The sequence below is a fragment of the Lactuca virosa genome, chromosome 9 (assembly GCF_052849685.1).
Source record: "Lactuca virosa cultivar CGN04683 chromosome 9, Lactuca_virosa_CGN04683_v6, whole genome shotgun sequence".
In the NCBI taxonomy this organism is placed as follows: Eukaryota; Viridiplantae; Streptophyta; class Magnoliopsida; order Asterales; family Asteraceae; genus Lactuca; species Lactuca virosa.
The window spans coordinates 10,272,945-10,289,426 of record NC_136434.1 but is presented as its reverse complement, the minus strand read 5'-3'; the positions used below and the strand labels follow the sequence as shown (position 1 = coordinate 10,289,426).

The 16,482-nt window shown below is 36.3% G+C and overlaps 2 protein-coding genes across 3 annotated transcripts; both read left to right on the top strand.

Moving 5' to 3' along the window:
- The first annotated feature begins 7,674 nt into the window (after window positions 1-7,674).
- LOC145138633 (non-structural protein) lies at window positions 7,675-10,223 on the top strand. Its single transcript, XM_079072681.1, has 7 exons — window positions 7,675-7,931; window positions 8,645-8,702; window positions 8,776-9,084; window positions 9,162-9,210; window positions 9,299-9,393; window positions 9,507-9,631; window positions 9,826-10,223. The coding sequence occupies exons 1-7, from the start codon at window positions 7,702-7,704 to the stop codon at window positions 9,881-9,883; spliced, it is 924 nt and encodes a 307-aa protein (XP_078928807.1). The 5' UTR covers window positions 7,675-7,701; the 3' UTR covers window positions 9,884-10,223.
- Window positions 10,224-11,707: 1,484 nt separating this feature from the next.
- UVH6 (RAD3-like DNA-binding helicase protein) lies at window positions 11,708-16,279 on the top strand. 2 transcript variants are annotated; one of them, XM_079071749.1, is made up of 12 exons: window positions 11,708-12,420; window positions 12,622-12,902; window positions 13,000-13,082; window positions 13,162-13,565; window positions 13,658-13,851; window positions 13,922-14,102; window positions 14,173-14,297; window positions 14,859-14,948; window positions 15,333-15,411; window positions 15,503-15,579; window positions 15,742-15,850; window positions 15,957-16,211. In XM_079071749.1, exons 1-12 carry the CDS (start codon window positions 11,887-11,889, stop codon window positions 15,957-15,959), a joined length of 2,160 nt encoding a protein of 719 aa, XP_078927875.1. In that variant the 5' UTR covers window positions 11,708-11,886; the 3' UTR covers window positions 15,960-16,211. The 2 variants fall into 2 exon arrangements, with proteins under 2 accessions (XP_078927875.1, XP_078927874.1); XM_079071748.1 differs by having other exon boundaries at window positions 11,709-12,420; window positions 16,033-16,279.
- The last annotated feature ends 203 nt before the right edge of the window (window positions 16,280-16,482 follow it).

Here is a 16,482-nt window from a genome sequence, read left to right as displayed (position 1 = left end):
TACCTTGTTGTTGATTTTGATCCTTGAAACCTTGTGAGCCTAGCACCCCAAGTGTGATGCCTCAAATGCTTCACACAACACCAAATGCTATGGAGTAAACTTGGAGAGAAAGTATAACACTCTAAAATCGGCTCTAGCCCTCAAGTATGCTTTTTCTTCCGATTTTGGGAGAACCATGAGCTTTATATAGTGTTGACACATCAAGGGTTACCTAATGTGTCATGACTCTTCATTTCCATGACCTTTCATTTCCATGACTCTTCATTTCCATGACTCTTCATTTCCATGACCCATGGGTTTATAACTCCCATGGAGCCTCCATGGAGCATCCAATGGGTTTAACCCAACTTGATTATCCATGGAGCCTCTTAGCCCACTATATAAGTTATGGATGATTTACATAATCAACCCATATATTTAATTAGTTATCTTTTGATCACTTAATTAATTCTAAATTAATTCTTGATCAAACTAATTAAATAATATTATTAATATATTAGAACTTATAATATATTAATAAACCACAAGTGTTATTTCTCTCATTTAGTCTATCCAATTACATGGTGCCATGCAACCCAAATGGACCATGCCGGGTCGGGTCAAGTACATACCAGAAATAGTTATGGACTTAGACACCTTATCCAACAGTCTCCCACTTGGATAAGTCTAATAACTATTTCTGCAAGTATGACTTCAGGAACCGATCGGCAATCGTAGCTCTTTTCAAGGTTTCTCGGAACTGAGAAGATGATGGTACGCCATTTCAGATAAGTGATCACATAATCCTCTGTTCTAGATATCAGCCGGACAAATACATGGAACAATGTCTTACTTTTGTCCAGCAGTTTGTTTCCCGATTTCCGATTTGTTTGACATAGAACTTAATTGAACATATCAACTTAGTTCTGACCGGGCCCGATACATGGGTCAAAACAAAATCATCGAGGGGCCCAGATATCAGCTTCTAATCCAAGAAGGAACAGATAAACTTCGACTCATATGCTTGTCCTACTACTTGTTAAATCACACACAAACGCGCGTTTTATAACATCGAGTTACCAATGCGTTTTCGCACGATCAATGTATGACTAACTCATAGTTAACAAGTCATATCTCTAGGTTTGAAGACTTATATGATATTACCGTCTCGCGATCACTCGAGATAAATTCCATGAAGTGATACCAGCGAGCGTGGGTTGAATCCAATACTCAGAACTTATGAGCACTCATGAGTGTTGAGGCCATGTCCAACATCTTAGACCTCTACAACCAACTCATGACAGTCTTACTTCATATCTACTTCCAACATATGACTGACTGTGGATAATTTGAATAATATGTAAAAATACAACATAAATATTCGGGAAGTCAAAACATGCAAAAGAAATAATAGTAAACGATTGACAAGAGATAGCAACACTTTACCCATAAATAAACACAACTTTTATTCATCATCAAATGTCAATTACACTTTACATATTTCAAAAATTATCTAACTACTAAAACTAATATCATCCTTCAGCCCTATGCTCTTAGCATGCTGGAGATGCTTAACCCTACCTAGTCCCTTCGTGAGGGGATCTGCCGGGTTCTCATCCGATGATACCCTCTTTGCCACGAGGAGTCCTTCTTCTATACGATGTCTGATGAAATGGTATTTTCTGTCAATGTGTCTGGATCTCCCATGATCCCTTGGTTCCTTTGCTAAGGAAACTGCGCTTTCACTATCACAGAAAATCTCCATTGGCTCTTTAATAGTTGGTACAACTCCAAGGTCTCCAGTGAAGTTCTTTAGCCATATAGCCTCCTTTGCTGCCTCACTTGCCGCTATATACTCTGATTCACAAGTCGAATCAGCCATTGTCTCATGCTTGGAACTTTTCCAAGAGATTGCTCCTCCATTTAAGGTAAAGACCCAGCCTGATTGAGAGCGGAAATTATCCCTATCAGTCTGGAATCTAGCATCACTATACCCTACAACTCTCAAGTCATTACTCCCACCAAAGGTAAGGACCTAGTTCTTAGTCCTCCGCAGGTACTTGAGAATATTCTTTACCGCTGTCCAGTGAGCCTTACCAGGGTTCCCCTGATACCTGCTAACCATGCTCAAAGCAAAGGCTACATCAGGACGAGTGCAGGTCATAGCATACATGATCGAGCCTACTGCCGAAGCATAAGGTACTCGACTCATTTCTGCTATCTCAACCTCTGTACTCGGGGTATGAGTCTTACTCAGTCTAGCGTTACTCTGGATGGGTAACTCTCCTTTCTTGGAATCTTGCATGCTGAATCTCTTCAGCACCTTCTCCAAGTATGTACTCTGACTAAGTCCAATTAGTCTTTTACTCCGGTCTCTCAGAATCCTTATCCCTAGAATATAGGCAGCTTCTCCAAGGTCCTTCATAGCGAAACACTTCCCAAGCCAGGACTTAACTTCCTGCAAGGTTGGGATGTCATTTCCTATGAGTAGTATGTCATCCACATACAGTACCAAAAAGCTAACTATACTCCCACTAGCCTTGACATATACACAAGATTCATCTTCACTCCTCGAAAAGCCAAACTTTTTGACTTTCTCATCAAAGCAAAGATTCCATCTGCGAGGTGCTTGCTTTAATCCATAGATGGATTTCTCAAGCTTACACACTCTATTAGGGTACTCTGTGCTGACAAAACCCTCTGGCTGGTTCATGTAAACATCCTCAGCCAACTTCCCATTGAGGAAAGCGGTTTTGACATCCATTTGCCATATTTCATAGTCATGAAATGCAGCTATGGCTAACAGTACTCTAATAGACTTAATCTTGGCCACTGGTGAAAAGGTCTCATCATAATCAACTCCTGGAGTTTGAGAAAAGCCCTTTGCAACCAGTCGTGCCTTATAAGTGTGTACCTTATCATCCATGTCGGTCTTCTTCTTGAAGATCCACTTGCACCCAACTGTCTTACGACCTGGTACATTGTCAACCAAGTCCCAGACTTGATTGTCATACATGGACTGTATCTCGCTATCCATTGCCTCTTTCCATTTAGCAGACTCGGGGCCTGCCATGGCTTCCGTATAGCTGTTAGGTTCATCCAGACTTACCAGTGTCTCATCACTGATAAGTGTCTCACCTTCCGCAGTAATATGGAAACCATAGTAATGCTCAGGTGCATTTCTAACCCTTGTGGAACGCCTTAGAGGTACGGATTCATCAATTGGATCAACAGGAGTTTCCTCCTCAAGTTGACTGCTAGGGTTTGAGGTTCCTTCACCACTTGACTCTTGAATTTCTTCAAGGTTAATTTGCCTCCCACTGTTTCCTTGGCTTATGAACTCTCTCTCTCGAAAGACAACCCTCCTTGCTACAAAGACCACATTCTCACTAGGTCTGTAGAAGAGGTAACCAAAGGATTTTTGTGGGTAGCCGATGAAAATACACCTCTCACTTCGAGGTTCGAGCTTGTCATGAGTCTCACGTCTCACGAAAGCCTCGCAACCCCAAATCTTGATGTGGGCTAGACTAGGAACTTTTCCAGTCCACATCTCGTGAGGTGTTTTGGCAACCTTCTTTGTAGGGACTAGATTAAGGATATGGGTGGTAGTCTCTAAGACATACCCCCAAAATGAGATTGGTAGCGTAGCTCGACTCATCATGGAACGAACCATGTCCAACAAGGTTCGATTACGCCTCTCAGCTACACCATTCAACTGTGGTGTCCTGGGAGGTGTCAATTGTGAGACTACCCCACATTCCCTTAAATAGTCGAGGAACTCAGTACTAAGATACTCACCACCACGATCGGATCGAAGCATCTTAATGTTCCTGCCCAATTGATTCTCGACTTCCTGTTTAAACTCTTTAAACCTTTCAAAAGTCTCTGACTTATGCTTGATTAAGTAGACATATCCATATCTACTATAATCATTTGTAAAAGTCACATAATAACGATTAGCATCCCTTGTGGGATGTTTGAAGGGTCCACACACATCTGTGTGTATGAGATCCAACAAACCTTCACCTCTCTCACAAGAACCTGTGAAGGGTGACTTTGTCATTTTTCCAAGTAAGCATGATTCACAACTATCATCTGATTTTAGGTCAAATGATTCCAAAACACCATCCTTTTGGAGTTGGCCTATGCGTTTCTTGCATATATGTCCAAGACGACAATGCCATAATGATGCTTTATCCAAGTTATTATCATTAGAATCAATACACAACACATTATTTCCTAAGTTATTTACAACAGACACAGCTTCATACACACCATCACAAGGTAATGCTTTAAAATAAAACACATTATTAAAGAAAGCATTTATTCCACCATTTTCATTATCAAAGGAAAAGGTAAAACCTTGTTTATACAAAGCATGAAAGGAAATAACATTTCTTGCCATTTCTGGCGAATAACAACATTTATTCAAATCTAAAGTAAATCCACTACTAAGCAACAAAGTATAAACTCCAATCTTGGTGACAGGTGAAACTTTCCTATTCCCCATAATCAAGTTTATCTTTCCATGCTCCACATTCTCACTTCTTCTTAGTCCCTGCAATTCAGAACAAAGATGAATACCGCAACCGGTATCAAGGACCCAAGAGTTAGAATAGAGTGAATTATTAGATAAGATAGTGTAAATACCTGCATGGTTGGGTTTCACTTTCCCATCCTTCAAATATTGCTGGTACTTTGGACAGTTACGCTTCCAGTGCGCCTTTTCGTGGCAGTAGAAGCATTCAACCTCTTTGGGATCAGAAGAAGGTGTAACGAAACCTTTCTTGGTTCCGCTAGAAGAGGATCCATCAAGAGTCTTACCCTTGGTACCCTTCGAAGGGTTCTTCCTCTTCTTCCCTCTACATTTCCCGATTGCCAGGACAGGTGTTGAGTTTGGAGTAGTAGTAGGAGTGGTCACAACCGACTTACCTTTAAGACCTGATTCTGCGGTCTTTAGGAGTCCTTGAAGTTTGCTAAGTGTAACTTCCTCCTTGTTCATGTGGTATGTCATGCGGAATTGATCATAACACGAAGGTAAGGAGTGCAAAATAATATCTATTGCTAACTCCTCAGGGAAGTTCACATTCAACTTCATCAATCGGTCCACATACCTTTGCATTTTCTGCATGTGGCTTGTGATGGGTTCACCATCTTTCATCCGGGTTGTGATCATAGAGGAGATGATTTCATATCGCTCTTGACGAGCACTCTGATGGTAGCGGTCCATCAAATCCTGGTGCATCTCAAAAGGATAGTAGTCCTCATAGGACTTTTGGAGCTCGGCTGTCATAGTGGCCATCATGATGCATGCCACTTTGGTAGCATCTCTTTCATGTGCCTCATATTCAACAAACTCCTCAGGAGTAGCAGTTGGCTCAGGTACCTTAAGCTCCTTATCGAGAACATATTCCTTGTTCTCGTATCGAGTGACCATCCTGATGTTTCTGATCCAGTCAGTAAAGTTGGATCCATCAAAGATGACTCTCCCACAAAGGTTCATGAGACAGAAGGAGCCAGTAGGGTTTGAACCAGGAGTGGCAGTGTTGGAAGACATCTGAAAAGAAGAAAACAAGTTTAGTTTAGATATAGGGATGATCCTTAATAAAACATCCAAATGTAATATTAAGGCTAGGATCCAATCACAATATATTATAACTTAGAAGAGGGATGTCGTAATCCAAGCTATAACATATTTGAAAGGTAAGTGAATGACGATTCACCAATTTCCACCATGAAAACGAAATATGAATTATTAGGTTTTATTTGGTTTTTAAGAAATTCCTAGATTCTTTTGAGATTCATTGAACTTTTCAATGGCATGTTTCAATCTCGAGTGTGCCCTTCATGTTTTGTGACTGGGATACCGAGGATCACAAAACAAGGTGTGAAGTAACCATGCAAATTACTTGGTACCCTTAATGTTTTTCACTTAATCGATGTGCCGGTAAACCACACGCGCTCCACCGACCCTATGGAAAACCTTAAGTCACCCTTTGCCTACCTTGTTAAGTCCAAGTTAGTGTGCCGGTAAACCACACACGCTCCACCAACGACTTAAACAAAGTGCAAAGTGTAATTTCATGGATTAGCACCTTATTCACTTTTTTCCTAAAGTAACTAAGATTGGGAATTTAATAAAACATTTAGTTACTTTATAATATTCATCATACTTTTAATGAGAATTTATAAGTCATTGTCCTACCCGTTCGGCTAACGACCCTCCACCAGTCAAGGAAGCGGTGGGTGAGAGTGGACACCCATTAAGTTGGCATTTTATAGGCAACAACCTTATACCCCCCTTATAGACCGACTTCGTGAATGAGGCGTACTAGCGGTAAGACGACTTGATCTTATACATATATATATTATTAACTTATAATATAAAGTATAAGGGTTGAATTTTAACTTTTAAAATTCTAAGGGTTGGAACTAAAGTTTAAATATGACTTTACTTGTTCCAAAACTTGAGGGCAAGTTTTGTAAACTTTCAAAACTTTTCATTTCTCATAACTTATGAATTTTAAAATGTTATAGTTTAATGAATGTGAGTCCAATTAAAGCCCAAATGGAGTTCCTTGGCCCAAAATAGCTAAATTGAAAGTTTACTAGCCCATTAGGCCCAATAAGATGACCCAAATCCATTCTGAGTTTGAACCGGGATATTAGGGTTTCAAACCTACAGTTGAGTATATGAGATGTATTGAGTTAGATTTTGAACTTCACGAGTGAGTTTTTAGTTCAAATGGTTGATTTTGAATGAGCATAGAGCATAATATCAACTTAAAGTTACAAATTACACAAAAGTTGAGTACATGAGGACAAAATTTCCTAGCCAAAAATGCTAGTTGTGACATAATGTCCCCAAGGGCATTGCCAACATCCATTATAAAGAGAGGTTTTGAAAATATGGTGTTCGACATGGAAGGTGGTGGTTTGTATGAATGTTTATCCTCAAAAGCCTTCGTGGTATCACCCCCAAATGGAGCAAGCCCTGAGGAACAAAAAACTTTCAATGCTGCTGTAAAATGTCCATCGACAACCTTACAAAGACATTGTCTGATATTAGTGTTGCCTAGTGTTCTTTCTTCCTGAATGTACTCTTCTTTTTTGCCTTGTTGTTCCGGTCTTGCATTGCAAACACATAATCAAATTAAATAAGTCATTTGAAGCATAGCATATTATACAATTTTATGAAAATATGGTAGGTTATGAATTCATTGATTAGACATGTCGTTAACCTGGATCAATAATGTCACCTTTATATATTTTGATAATTGACATGCTTATAAAAATACTATCTTTATATATTTTATATATAATGATTATTATTTTATTTATATTAATTTCAGTAAATAATATAAATATATTTTGTGAATTTTAGAATATAGAAGATATTTAGATTTTTAGGAACAATCATGAAAATGATTACAATTATTATAGAAGATATTTAGATTTTTAGGAACAATCATGAAAATGATTACAATTATTATTTAAGGTTTTAATTATTTCCTATTCAAATAGTTTAAATTATCATAATTAAGATAAGTAATGATTTTTTATAATTAATAAACGATATATTAGTTCTTTTTAAAGAACTTTTTAAATTTTATAAACTCGTTTCAAAAAAAGTTAAAATGCCGAATATAACCTTATTCTAAAAATGCGGTTACAAAAACTATAGTATTATGTTGAAAATCAAAGCTTGATCTTGATTCACGAATGTTTACCCGCCTCTTGGCTTTTTTCAAAATTAGGAGCAGAGCACTGAGCACGCAAGTGTCGATTTTCAGAATGCCAAATGATAGAGAACCGATGGAAGGAGGAGGTAGCTCGGAGATGGAGTTCGCCGACCTCGAAGTTGCGGCGGACTCTATCGACGCCTCTGTGATGTTTCATCTCGTTATGGACATCCTAGGGTTTGTTCTTTACATGCACCAACAGATCCCTTCGTAAGTTCCATATCAGTTCTACTTTCCTTATCACATATCAGATTTTATTTCATGATTTCTGACATTTGATTGAGTTGCTGAACATCCGTGCTTGAATAACCTGAATATTGAGATTATATGTTAGGCATGTGTCTCTGGAAGTCGAAAATTAGACGTATGTGTGAAAGGATAATGTATCTCGACTCTTATTTGCATAATTTAAGGAAGATTATCTGTTATGAGAGTAATTTGTCCTGAATTTTGTAATTGGTCGTGTGGAGCTTCAACAATGTGAATATTTCTGGTTCCAGTTCCATCTCTATTTTGCAACTTTATGACTGCAATAATCTTGTTTCAACTGTTCTCTCTCAAGTTGGAAGAAACAAAGTGATATGTTTTAGGTATCAGCTCGTTACTAGGACCTGTGAAAAAAGACAAAGAAAGCTGATAGTTTCTCAAGTATAAGCTTCCTGTTTATATTAGATTAAAAAGAAAAGTTAAAAAGTTAATTCTCTCTTTCTCCACTCACATCAAATAGGACTTTTGAAGCATGAAAAAACGTTCTTTTGCTTGCTTGAAGCTGTATGAAGGAAAATCATGATGATTCTTGTTACAACTGCACTTGTTTTAATCTGTTAGTTACTATAAATTCAATCTTCAGTTCCTATTAAACTTGTAATGGTGCTCTTTTGTATGCTAGAAATGGTCAACCTTTATACCTTTTTTCTTTGCAGGATCTTACAAGATGTCAATCTTGAGTTTGATGCACTGCATACAGAGTATAAAGATCTGGTATGCTAAGCTTGCACAGTTTTCTTAAAGATGATGATTTCATTTTGGGGACCTTTTAAAAATTCCTTTTCAGGAGGTAGTTCTTGCAGAGACAGAAATGAAAGCGTCTCAACGAAGAGTTCAAAATGGAAGAAAGAGAGAAGTGAAACATGGCATAAAAAGGCTCCAAAAGCTGATGAACAATATCAGTAATGCCCAAACTGCCCTCAAACTGGTATTCAGTGAGATCCCACATGTTGAGGCTGTCATTTTGGTTCTTGGAGGTAGTCCTGCTCGACCTCAACATGTATATGAGCTCTGCTTTTCACATGGACAGGATACCCCCCTCTCTGATGCTTGTGATTTTACCAAAACTAAAGCAGCAGAAGGGATTTCTAGAAAGGTTTGTTATCTCAGCTCCATATAATATATTCCCAGCATTCTAGGGGCTAATATAGTAATATTTCACCTTTGCAACAGGCCATCAGGACACTTGTATCCAGAGGTGCTGGATCTGCTTCTTATGGAGGTATTTTTTGATCAGCTTTTGTCATAAACAAAAAAAAAAAACTTGAGTTTCTTGGAAATGGTGAGAGTTGAAGCTTTGCCATTTTTAGGCCCTTCCAAGTTGTTCCTGTTGGTCAAAGCTCATTCTTCTTTCAATATGCCTCTGCATTTTCTACCCAAACGTGACTTTAGATACAATAAAAAGGTAATTTTTCATAAAGAAGCATGCAGATCATATTTTATACTCCTCTGTCTGTGAGATCTTTGCTGACTACACCTACAAGGCTACAAGTATAAAATATTGCTCTTCATTTGCAGGTAGTGCCTATGAGATTAAGAATCAAGTGTAGAAACCAAGATTATGAGATTCCTGCTCTAAGTTCTGACCCTCAACCTGCAGACTCTAATAATATGATGCCTTCTACTTCAAATGATTACATCTGGTAATACTCCTTTCAAATTGAAATTTATTAGTTGATTATAATTGTCTTCATTTTTGGGAGGTGGGGGGGGGGGGGGGGGGAAATATTTAATATATGCTTTTATAGAAATACTTTAAACATCTTTACTAACTACAAGTATCTTCTCGTTACTTTTTCCAAATGAAAAAAAAAAATGTTTTTACTTTTTATTGTAGGTTTCAATGTCGGCATGTTATCAAGGGTTTGGTTTGCAAGACATCACCAGAAGAATGAACATTATGATTTATGATATGACAGAGGTTGATGTTGCCCACATTCTAAACAAAAGCAAACTTACTTCAAGAAACATGACATGGAACTAACAAAAGCAATCAATTCATTCAACTTCAAAACCACTGTTGTTGGGGTTGTTCTGAAGCTGAAGAACAACAGGTTTAGTATTCATCATATGTCTAAATCAGTAAATTGTAGCATGATATGATCTCCATAACCATTTGGCATCTTTGCTTATATCTTTCAAAGTGTAGACTTATTTCATGGTAAAAACAATGCATGGATATGCATAAATTGATGGCGTAATTGGTTTGCAAAATTCATTTATTTATTTTCCTTATATTCCCTCTTTAATGGATGTGATGTTTGATTAATTTTGTAAGTTGTATTAATCCAACCAATACTAGGGAAGTTATAGTTGTGTTTGTGGATCAAAATGATGTTTGTTTATTAAACATGGATATGTCTTTAAAAAAGGGCAAATAGCAGGAAATCACAATTTACTTTAATCATTTTACCTATACAAACAATGTACTTTACTTTTTACCATAATAGCAATATGTGAATTAGTTCTTTACTATAATAATACTAATGTACTTACTGATAATAGCATTGTGTACCAAATAAAGTATATTGCATACTTATTGGTAGTGAAATGTAACTAGGTTGTTATTATGGGTAAAAAATAAAAGTACTTTGTTATTTGTGAAAAAAAGAAAAAGAAAAAGATCTTTCTTTTATTGGTTTGTATAAAGAGACGTTCTCATGAACCAATTACCTCACCATGTCAATTAAAAAGATAGTATTTGGACATGTTTATTGTTCAAAGTTGTAATAATAAGCTGTTTGAGTGTTAAATAAATTTTTTGTTTAAGAAAATAACATATAAAATTACCAAAAATGACATTGTTGTGATAAAAAAATGAGGTTTCCTTGTAAAATTAGTGTAAACCCCTCTCAAATCAGGTTAAAGAATATGTGAATGATAATTTTATTTACCATTTGATAGACAATTATGTGAATGCTTAACAAATTCTGGCTATGCATGAAAATCATAGATAAAAATAATAATCTTGTTAGAAGATGAGAATATAGGGATTAATTAGTTCAAAAAATGTAAATAATATTTCATTATACTAGTATTTGACTATCATATTTGTAAGAAAATAATTATTTGATACCACACCCTTCCCAAACACAATCTAAAGCTTTGTTTGCTAAGTAATACATTACATACATTTATATTGTATTTTATATAAAATAGACCGAATCAATATTAATGTGACAAAATACAACATTTTATTTGAACGACTTTCTCATCCTCTTATTTGAAAATGCCTTAAAAGATTTGTTTAGTCTCATCCAATCTATTAATGTCTATCAAACAACTAATAAACATAGTCTAAAAAATAAATATTAAGTGTACAAAAATTAGAAAACATAATTTCAACCAATTTATTCGCATCCAGTGTCGTGTCTAATTTCTAAAAGAAAAAAAAAATAATATATATATATATATATATATATATATATATATATATAAGCGTAAATTTTTATAGTTTGAGCGCAAGGTGTTCTTTTTGGGAAAAAAAAGATTGCGAATTTTTACATCTTTTGTGAAAATATTGTGGAAAAATAATATTATTTTTAGAGGAAAAATCAAGAAATTGACTATATATATATATATATATATATATATATATATATATATATATATATATATATATATATATATATATATTAGTCAATTTCTTGATTTTTCCTCTAAAAATAATATTATGTAAAAATTCGCAATCTTTTTTTTCCCAAAAAGAACACCTTGCGCTCAAACTATAAAAATTTACGCTTGCGGCTTCTCTTTCATTATCCCCTGGCGCCGTCAGACATTCTCAGTCCGTCGCCATTTCCGGCAATCTTCGTTTTCTCTCGCAGATCGCACTCTCAAACAGTCACAATAGAATCATTATCATATCAAAGAACACTAGTGTGAATATACGGGGAAGATGAAGTTCCAAATCGAAGATGTAACAGTCTACTTCCCCTACGATCACATATATCCCGAACAGTACTCCTACATGATCGAGCTCAAACGAGCCCTAGACGCCAAAGGCCATTGCCTCCTTGAAATGCCCACCGGTACCGGAAAAACCATCGCCCTTCTATCATTGATCACCAGCTACACTCTTTCTAAACCATCTAATCCCGTTAAACTACTCTACTGTACTCGCACGGTGCACGAAATGGAAAAAACCCTAGCCGAGCTCAAGCTCCTTCACAAGTACCAGCTCGAGAATATCGGTCCTTCTGCTCGGATGCTTGCCCTTGGGCTTTCGTCGAGAAAGAATTTGTGTATAAATCCCGATGTGGTTTCTGCGGAGAATCGGGATTCCGTTGATGCGGGATGTCGGAAACTTACCGCTAGTTGGGTTAGGGCGCTTGCTATTGAAAACCCTAATATTCCAACTTGTTCGTTCTTTGAGACCTACGAGAAGGCTGGCTCTGATGCTGTTTTGCCTCCTGGAGTGTATACTTTACAGGTTTGTAGTTTTTTTCATAAGAGATACAGGCATTTTCATAGTCCTGTGTGTCACTTATGTACTGAAATTGGAATAACTAAGCTAGTAATTTGCTAAGATTAAACATTGAATTACCTTTAACACATGAATGCACTGCAATGACGATATCTTAACCTTGGTGTGATTTGAGGATGTTATGATGATGATTTAAACTGGTGGCAGGATCTGAGGATGTTTGGGAAGGAGAAAGGGTGGTGCCCATACTTTCTAGCCCGCCACATGATCCAATTTGCAAATGTGGTGGTTTATAGCTACCAATACTTGCTTGATCCCAAAGTAGCTGGCTTCATATCAAAGGAGATGCAAAGAGAGTCTGTAGTCGTGTTTGATGAGGCTCACAATATTGATAATGTCTGCATTGAAGCCCTAAGTGTGAGTGTACGCAAACAAACACTTGAAGGGGCAACTAGAAACCTTAATAAAATGTCTCAAGAGATTGAAAGGTAATCCTTTTACAACTTCTAATCATTTAGGCAGCTCTCATTGATAATTGTTTTGTTTGATAATCTTTATTTTAACTTTGTTCAACTTGGTAGGAAGGTTTAAGGCCACTGATGCTGGTAGGTTGCGTGCTGAATACAACCGACTTGTTGATGGTTTAGCACAAAGAGGGAACTTACCCCGTATGTACACACCAACTTTTTTATACAACACTTTTCCATTTTTTCATTATAATTTTTTTTTAAATCTTGAGTTTTACAGTTGGTGACACGTGGCTTGCAAATCCTGCATTGCCTGATGATATCTTGAAGGAGGCAGTGCCTGGAAATATACGGAGAGCAGAGCATTTCTTGTCTGTTTTGCGCAGATTAGTGCAGTATTTGAAAGGGCGTTTGGATACTGACAATGTTGAAAAGGAGGGCCCACTTACATTTGTTAATGCTGTGAATTCACATGTTGGAATTGACCAAAAAATGCTGAAATTCTGCTATGATCGTCTGCATTCGCTTATGTTGACTTTGGAAATAACTGATACGGATGAATTTCTGCACATTCAAACAATTTGCGACTTTGCAACACTTGTGGGGACATACACCAGAGGGTTTTCAATCATAATTGAACCTTATGATGAGAGAATGCCCCATATTCCTGATCCAGTCTTGCAGGTATTTATACAAGTTTCCAACATCAGGAAATCAAATCTGTTACATCATAGTAAAGTACTTTTTTTTTTTTTTTTTTTTTTTTTTTTTTTCAGCTTAGCTGCCATGATGCTTCTCTTGCAATAAAGCCGGTGTTTGACAGATTTCAGTCGGTTGTGATCACATCTGGAACACTAAGCCCCATTGATCTGTATCCTCGGCTTCTTAATTTTAATCCAGTGGTTAGTAGGAGTTTTACCATGTCTTTGACAAGGGATTGCATATGCCCCATGGTTCTCACACGTGGAAGGTAAATTGATTGACAAATGTGTATATTTTGCTCGATTTCAGTTATTTATTACTTTTGTTGTGAATGACAGTGATCAGCTTCCAGTTAGCACAAAATTTGATTTGAGAAGTGACCCTGGAGTGGAAAGAAATTACGGAAGGCTTTTATTGGAGATGGTGTCAGTGGTTCCTGATGGAATTGTTTGTTTCTTTGTGAGTTACTCGTATATGGATGCCATTGTCAACAGTTGGAATGAAACAGGGATCTTGAAGGTACAAAACCCTCTTCTCTTTCAGTTATTGGTATTATTTGAAATTTGAAATTTATTATGATATGGTCCAGGAAATAATGCAACGTAAACTGGTGTTTATTGAGACACAAGATGTGGTTGAAACTACTTTAGCACTGGACAATTATCGTAAAGCCTGTGATTGCGGGAGAGGTGCTGTGTTTTTCTCTGTTGCTAGGTAACTGATAGACCCTTGTTGAATCTATCGTATACTCCAGGCATGCTAACAGATTCACAGCAACAAAACACTCAATAATACTAGAAAATTAGGATAGAATTCCCATTGATAATCAAACTATGAACTGATAAGATAGATTAGGGTTTTCCCATTCATTCGAGAGGAATGGACGAACAAAGTTCTTAACAATATAATTTCTTAGCTCCCTCATTCTACCTTCTAACTACCATATATACTACTACTAAAGAAAAGGACAAAAGGGAATAACAGCTTAGCGAGGTGATATCCCCACTAACGTTGTTTTCCACCTATGATTGGCTCTAGACTCACTAATAGGAAAATAAATAGATAAAAGACAGAAATACCCCTATGCTATAAACCAGTAAAGTTGGGGCTTATCAGTAACCTTCTCAACAACAGCATTCTACTTACATTACATTATTATTAACTATTAAGGAGGAATCATACTTAACTTTGTTCAATCTACCTAGTTAATAGTTATAGCATTATTGCAGTTTGAATCCATGTATGATTATTTGTATTGACAATGTTATGTTGCAGGGGAAAAGTTGCAGAAGGTATAGACTTTGACCGACATTATGGGAGACTTGTAATCATGTTTGGCATTCCTTTCCAGTACACATTAAGCAGGTGAGTAATCAAGATTAACTGAGGGGCTATGCTATAGTTAATACCCTATACAATACATATATATATATATATATATATATATATATATATATATATATATATATATACATGTATCTTTTTGACTTAATAAGCCAAGATTATTAAGACACCAACCCTTTCCCAACATTCAAGTCAATGAATCTTGTGAAAATTTGTTTGTTGCATTTTATCAAAGGTAAAATGATCATTTAAACGGTTTATTCAATCTAGAAAAGAAATAGACCGTATGTATATATGCTCTAATAATAGAAACAAATGAAAGTAGGATATGCTATAATAAATGAAAGTGTGTTTGTAAATAAAAGGTGGGGGATTCTGATTGATATATCATATATGCGGTTGCAGGATATTACTTGCTCGGTTGGAGTACCTGCGAGAGACTTTTCAGATAAAAGAAGGGGACTTTTTGACTTTCGATGCATTGGTACCCTTTTTTTTTTTTTTTTCTTTTCTTTTCTTTTTGATGAATCTTGAATTGTTTGTAAGGAAAAAAAATATTGTGTACATCTAAACAGAGACAAGCTGCTCAATGTGTGGGACGAGTTATCCGTTCAAAGGCAGATTATGGAATGATGATATTTGCTGACAAGAGGTGGTTCCCTCCCTTGTTTTTTATAGTTAATTATTTATATTTATTTCTTCCATATTTTTTGATTTCATATATATATATATATATATATATATATATATATATATATATATATATATATATATATATATATATATATATATATATATATATATAAAAATGTAGATATACCCGACATGACAAACGGTCAAAATTGCCTGGGTGGATTCTGTCTCATCTGCGTGATGCCCACCTCAACTTGAGTACAGATATGGCTGTCCATATAGCAAGAGAGGTACACACACACACACACATCTTGTAGTTGCAGTTGTGGGCCCCCATTTATTTGTTACACAGGACGTAACATAACAGTACTTGCATTGGACTTGGATTGATATCAGTGAGACAAAAAATGGCCCAAAAAGACAGGAATGCCCTCCCCTCCTCCTTTGAAGTTATGGTGTATTTTAAATGCAGTTTTTGAGGAAAATGGCACAGCCTTATGATAAAACGGGTGGTAGTGGAAAGAAAACACTCCTCTCACAACAAGACTTGGAAAAGATGAATGGTACTGAAGGGATCATGTTCTGACTCTGAGTGTAACTGCAAAAACAAAAAAGTTTTGCCCACTTTATTGCCATCCGCTTTTCAAAGTCTCATTTTCTGTCTTTGTTGCTAATTTATTATTATTATTATGGATGGACTTCTCTTACATTTTTTGCTTTATCTAGTATTACTATCTACAATTTCTTCAACACAACACAACACAACACAACTCACCTCACATTAAGTTTTTCAAGATTCCTAATAAACCAAATTGCAAGGAAAAGTATACACTCGCTTCTAATTTATGATTTATACTATTACTATACTTTTTCAAAATCATCATCTTAAGATCCACTCTTCTTGATCCGTAGTGCTTCCATT

Bases quoted from the DNA above. Each gene is read 5' to 3' on its own strand.
- LOC145138633 (XM_079072681.1), top strand. From the start codon at position 7,702: ATGTTTACCCGCCTCTTGGCTTTTTTCAAAATTAGGAGCAGAGCACTG. The intron at 9,394-9,506 runs GTAATTTTTCAT...CTTCATTTGCAG, and splicing joins ACTTTAGATACAATAAAAAG to GTAGTGCCTATGAGATTAAG. The intron at 9,632-9,825 runs GTAATACTCCTT...TTTTTATTGTAG, and splicing joins ACTTCAAATGATTACATCTG to GTTTCAATGTCGGCATGTTA.
- UVH6 (XM_079071748.1), top strand. From the start codon at position 11,887: ATGAAGTTCCAAATCGAAGATGTAACAGTCTACTTCCCCTACGATCAC. The intron at 13,852-13,921 runs GTAAATTGATTG...TGTGAATGACAG, and splicing joins ATGGTTCTCACACGTGGAAG to TGATCAGCTTCCAGTTAGCA. The intron at 14,103-14,172 runs GTACAAAACCCT...GATATGGTCCAG, and splicing joins ATGAAACAGGGATCTTGAAG to GAAATAATGCAACGTAAACT.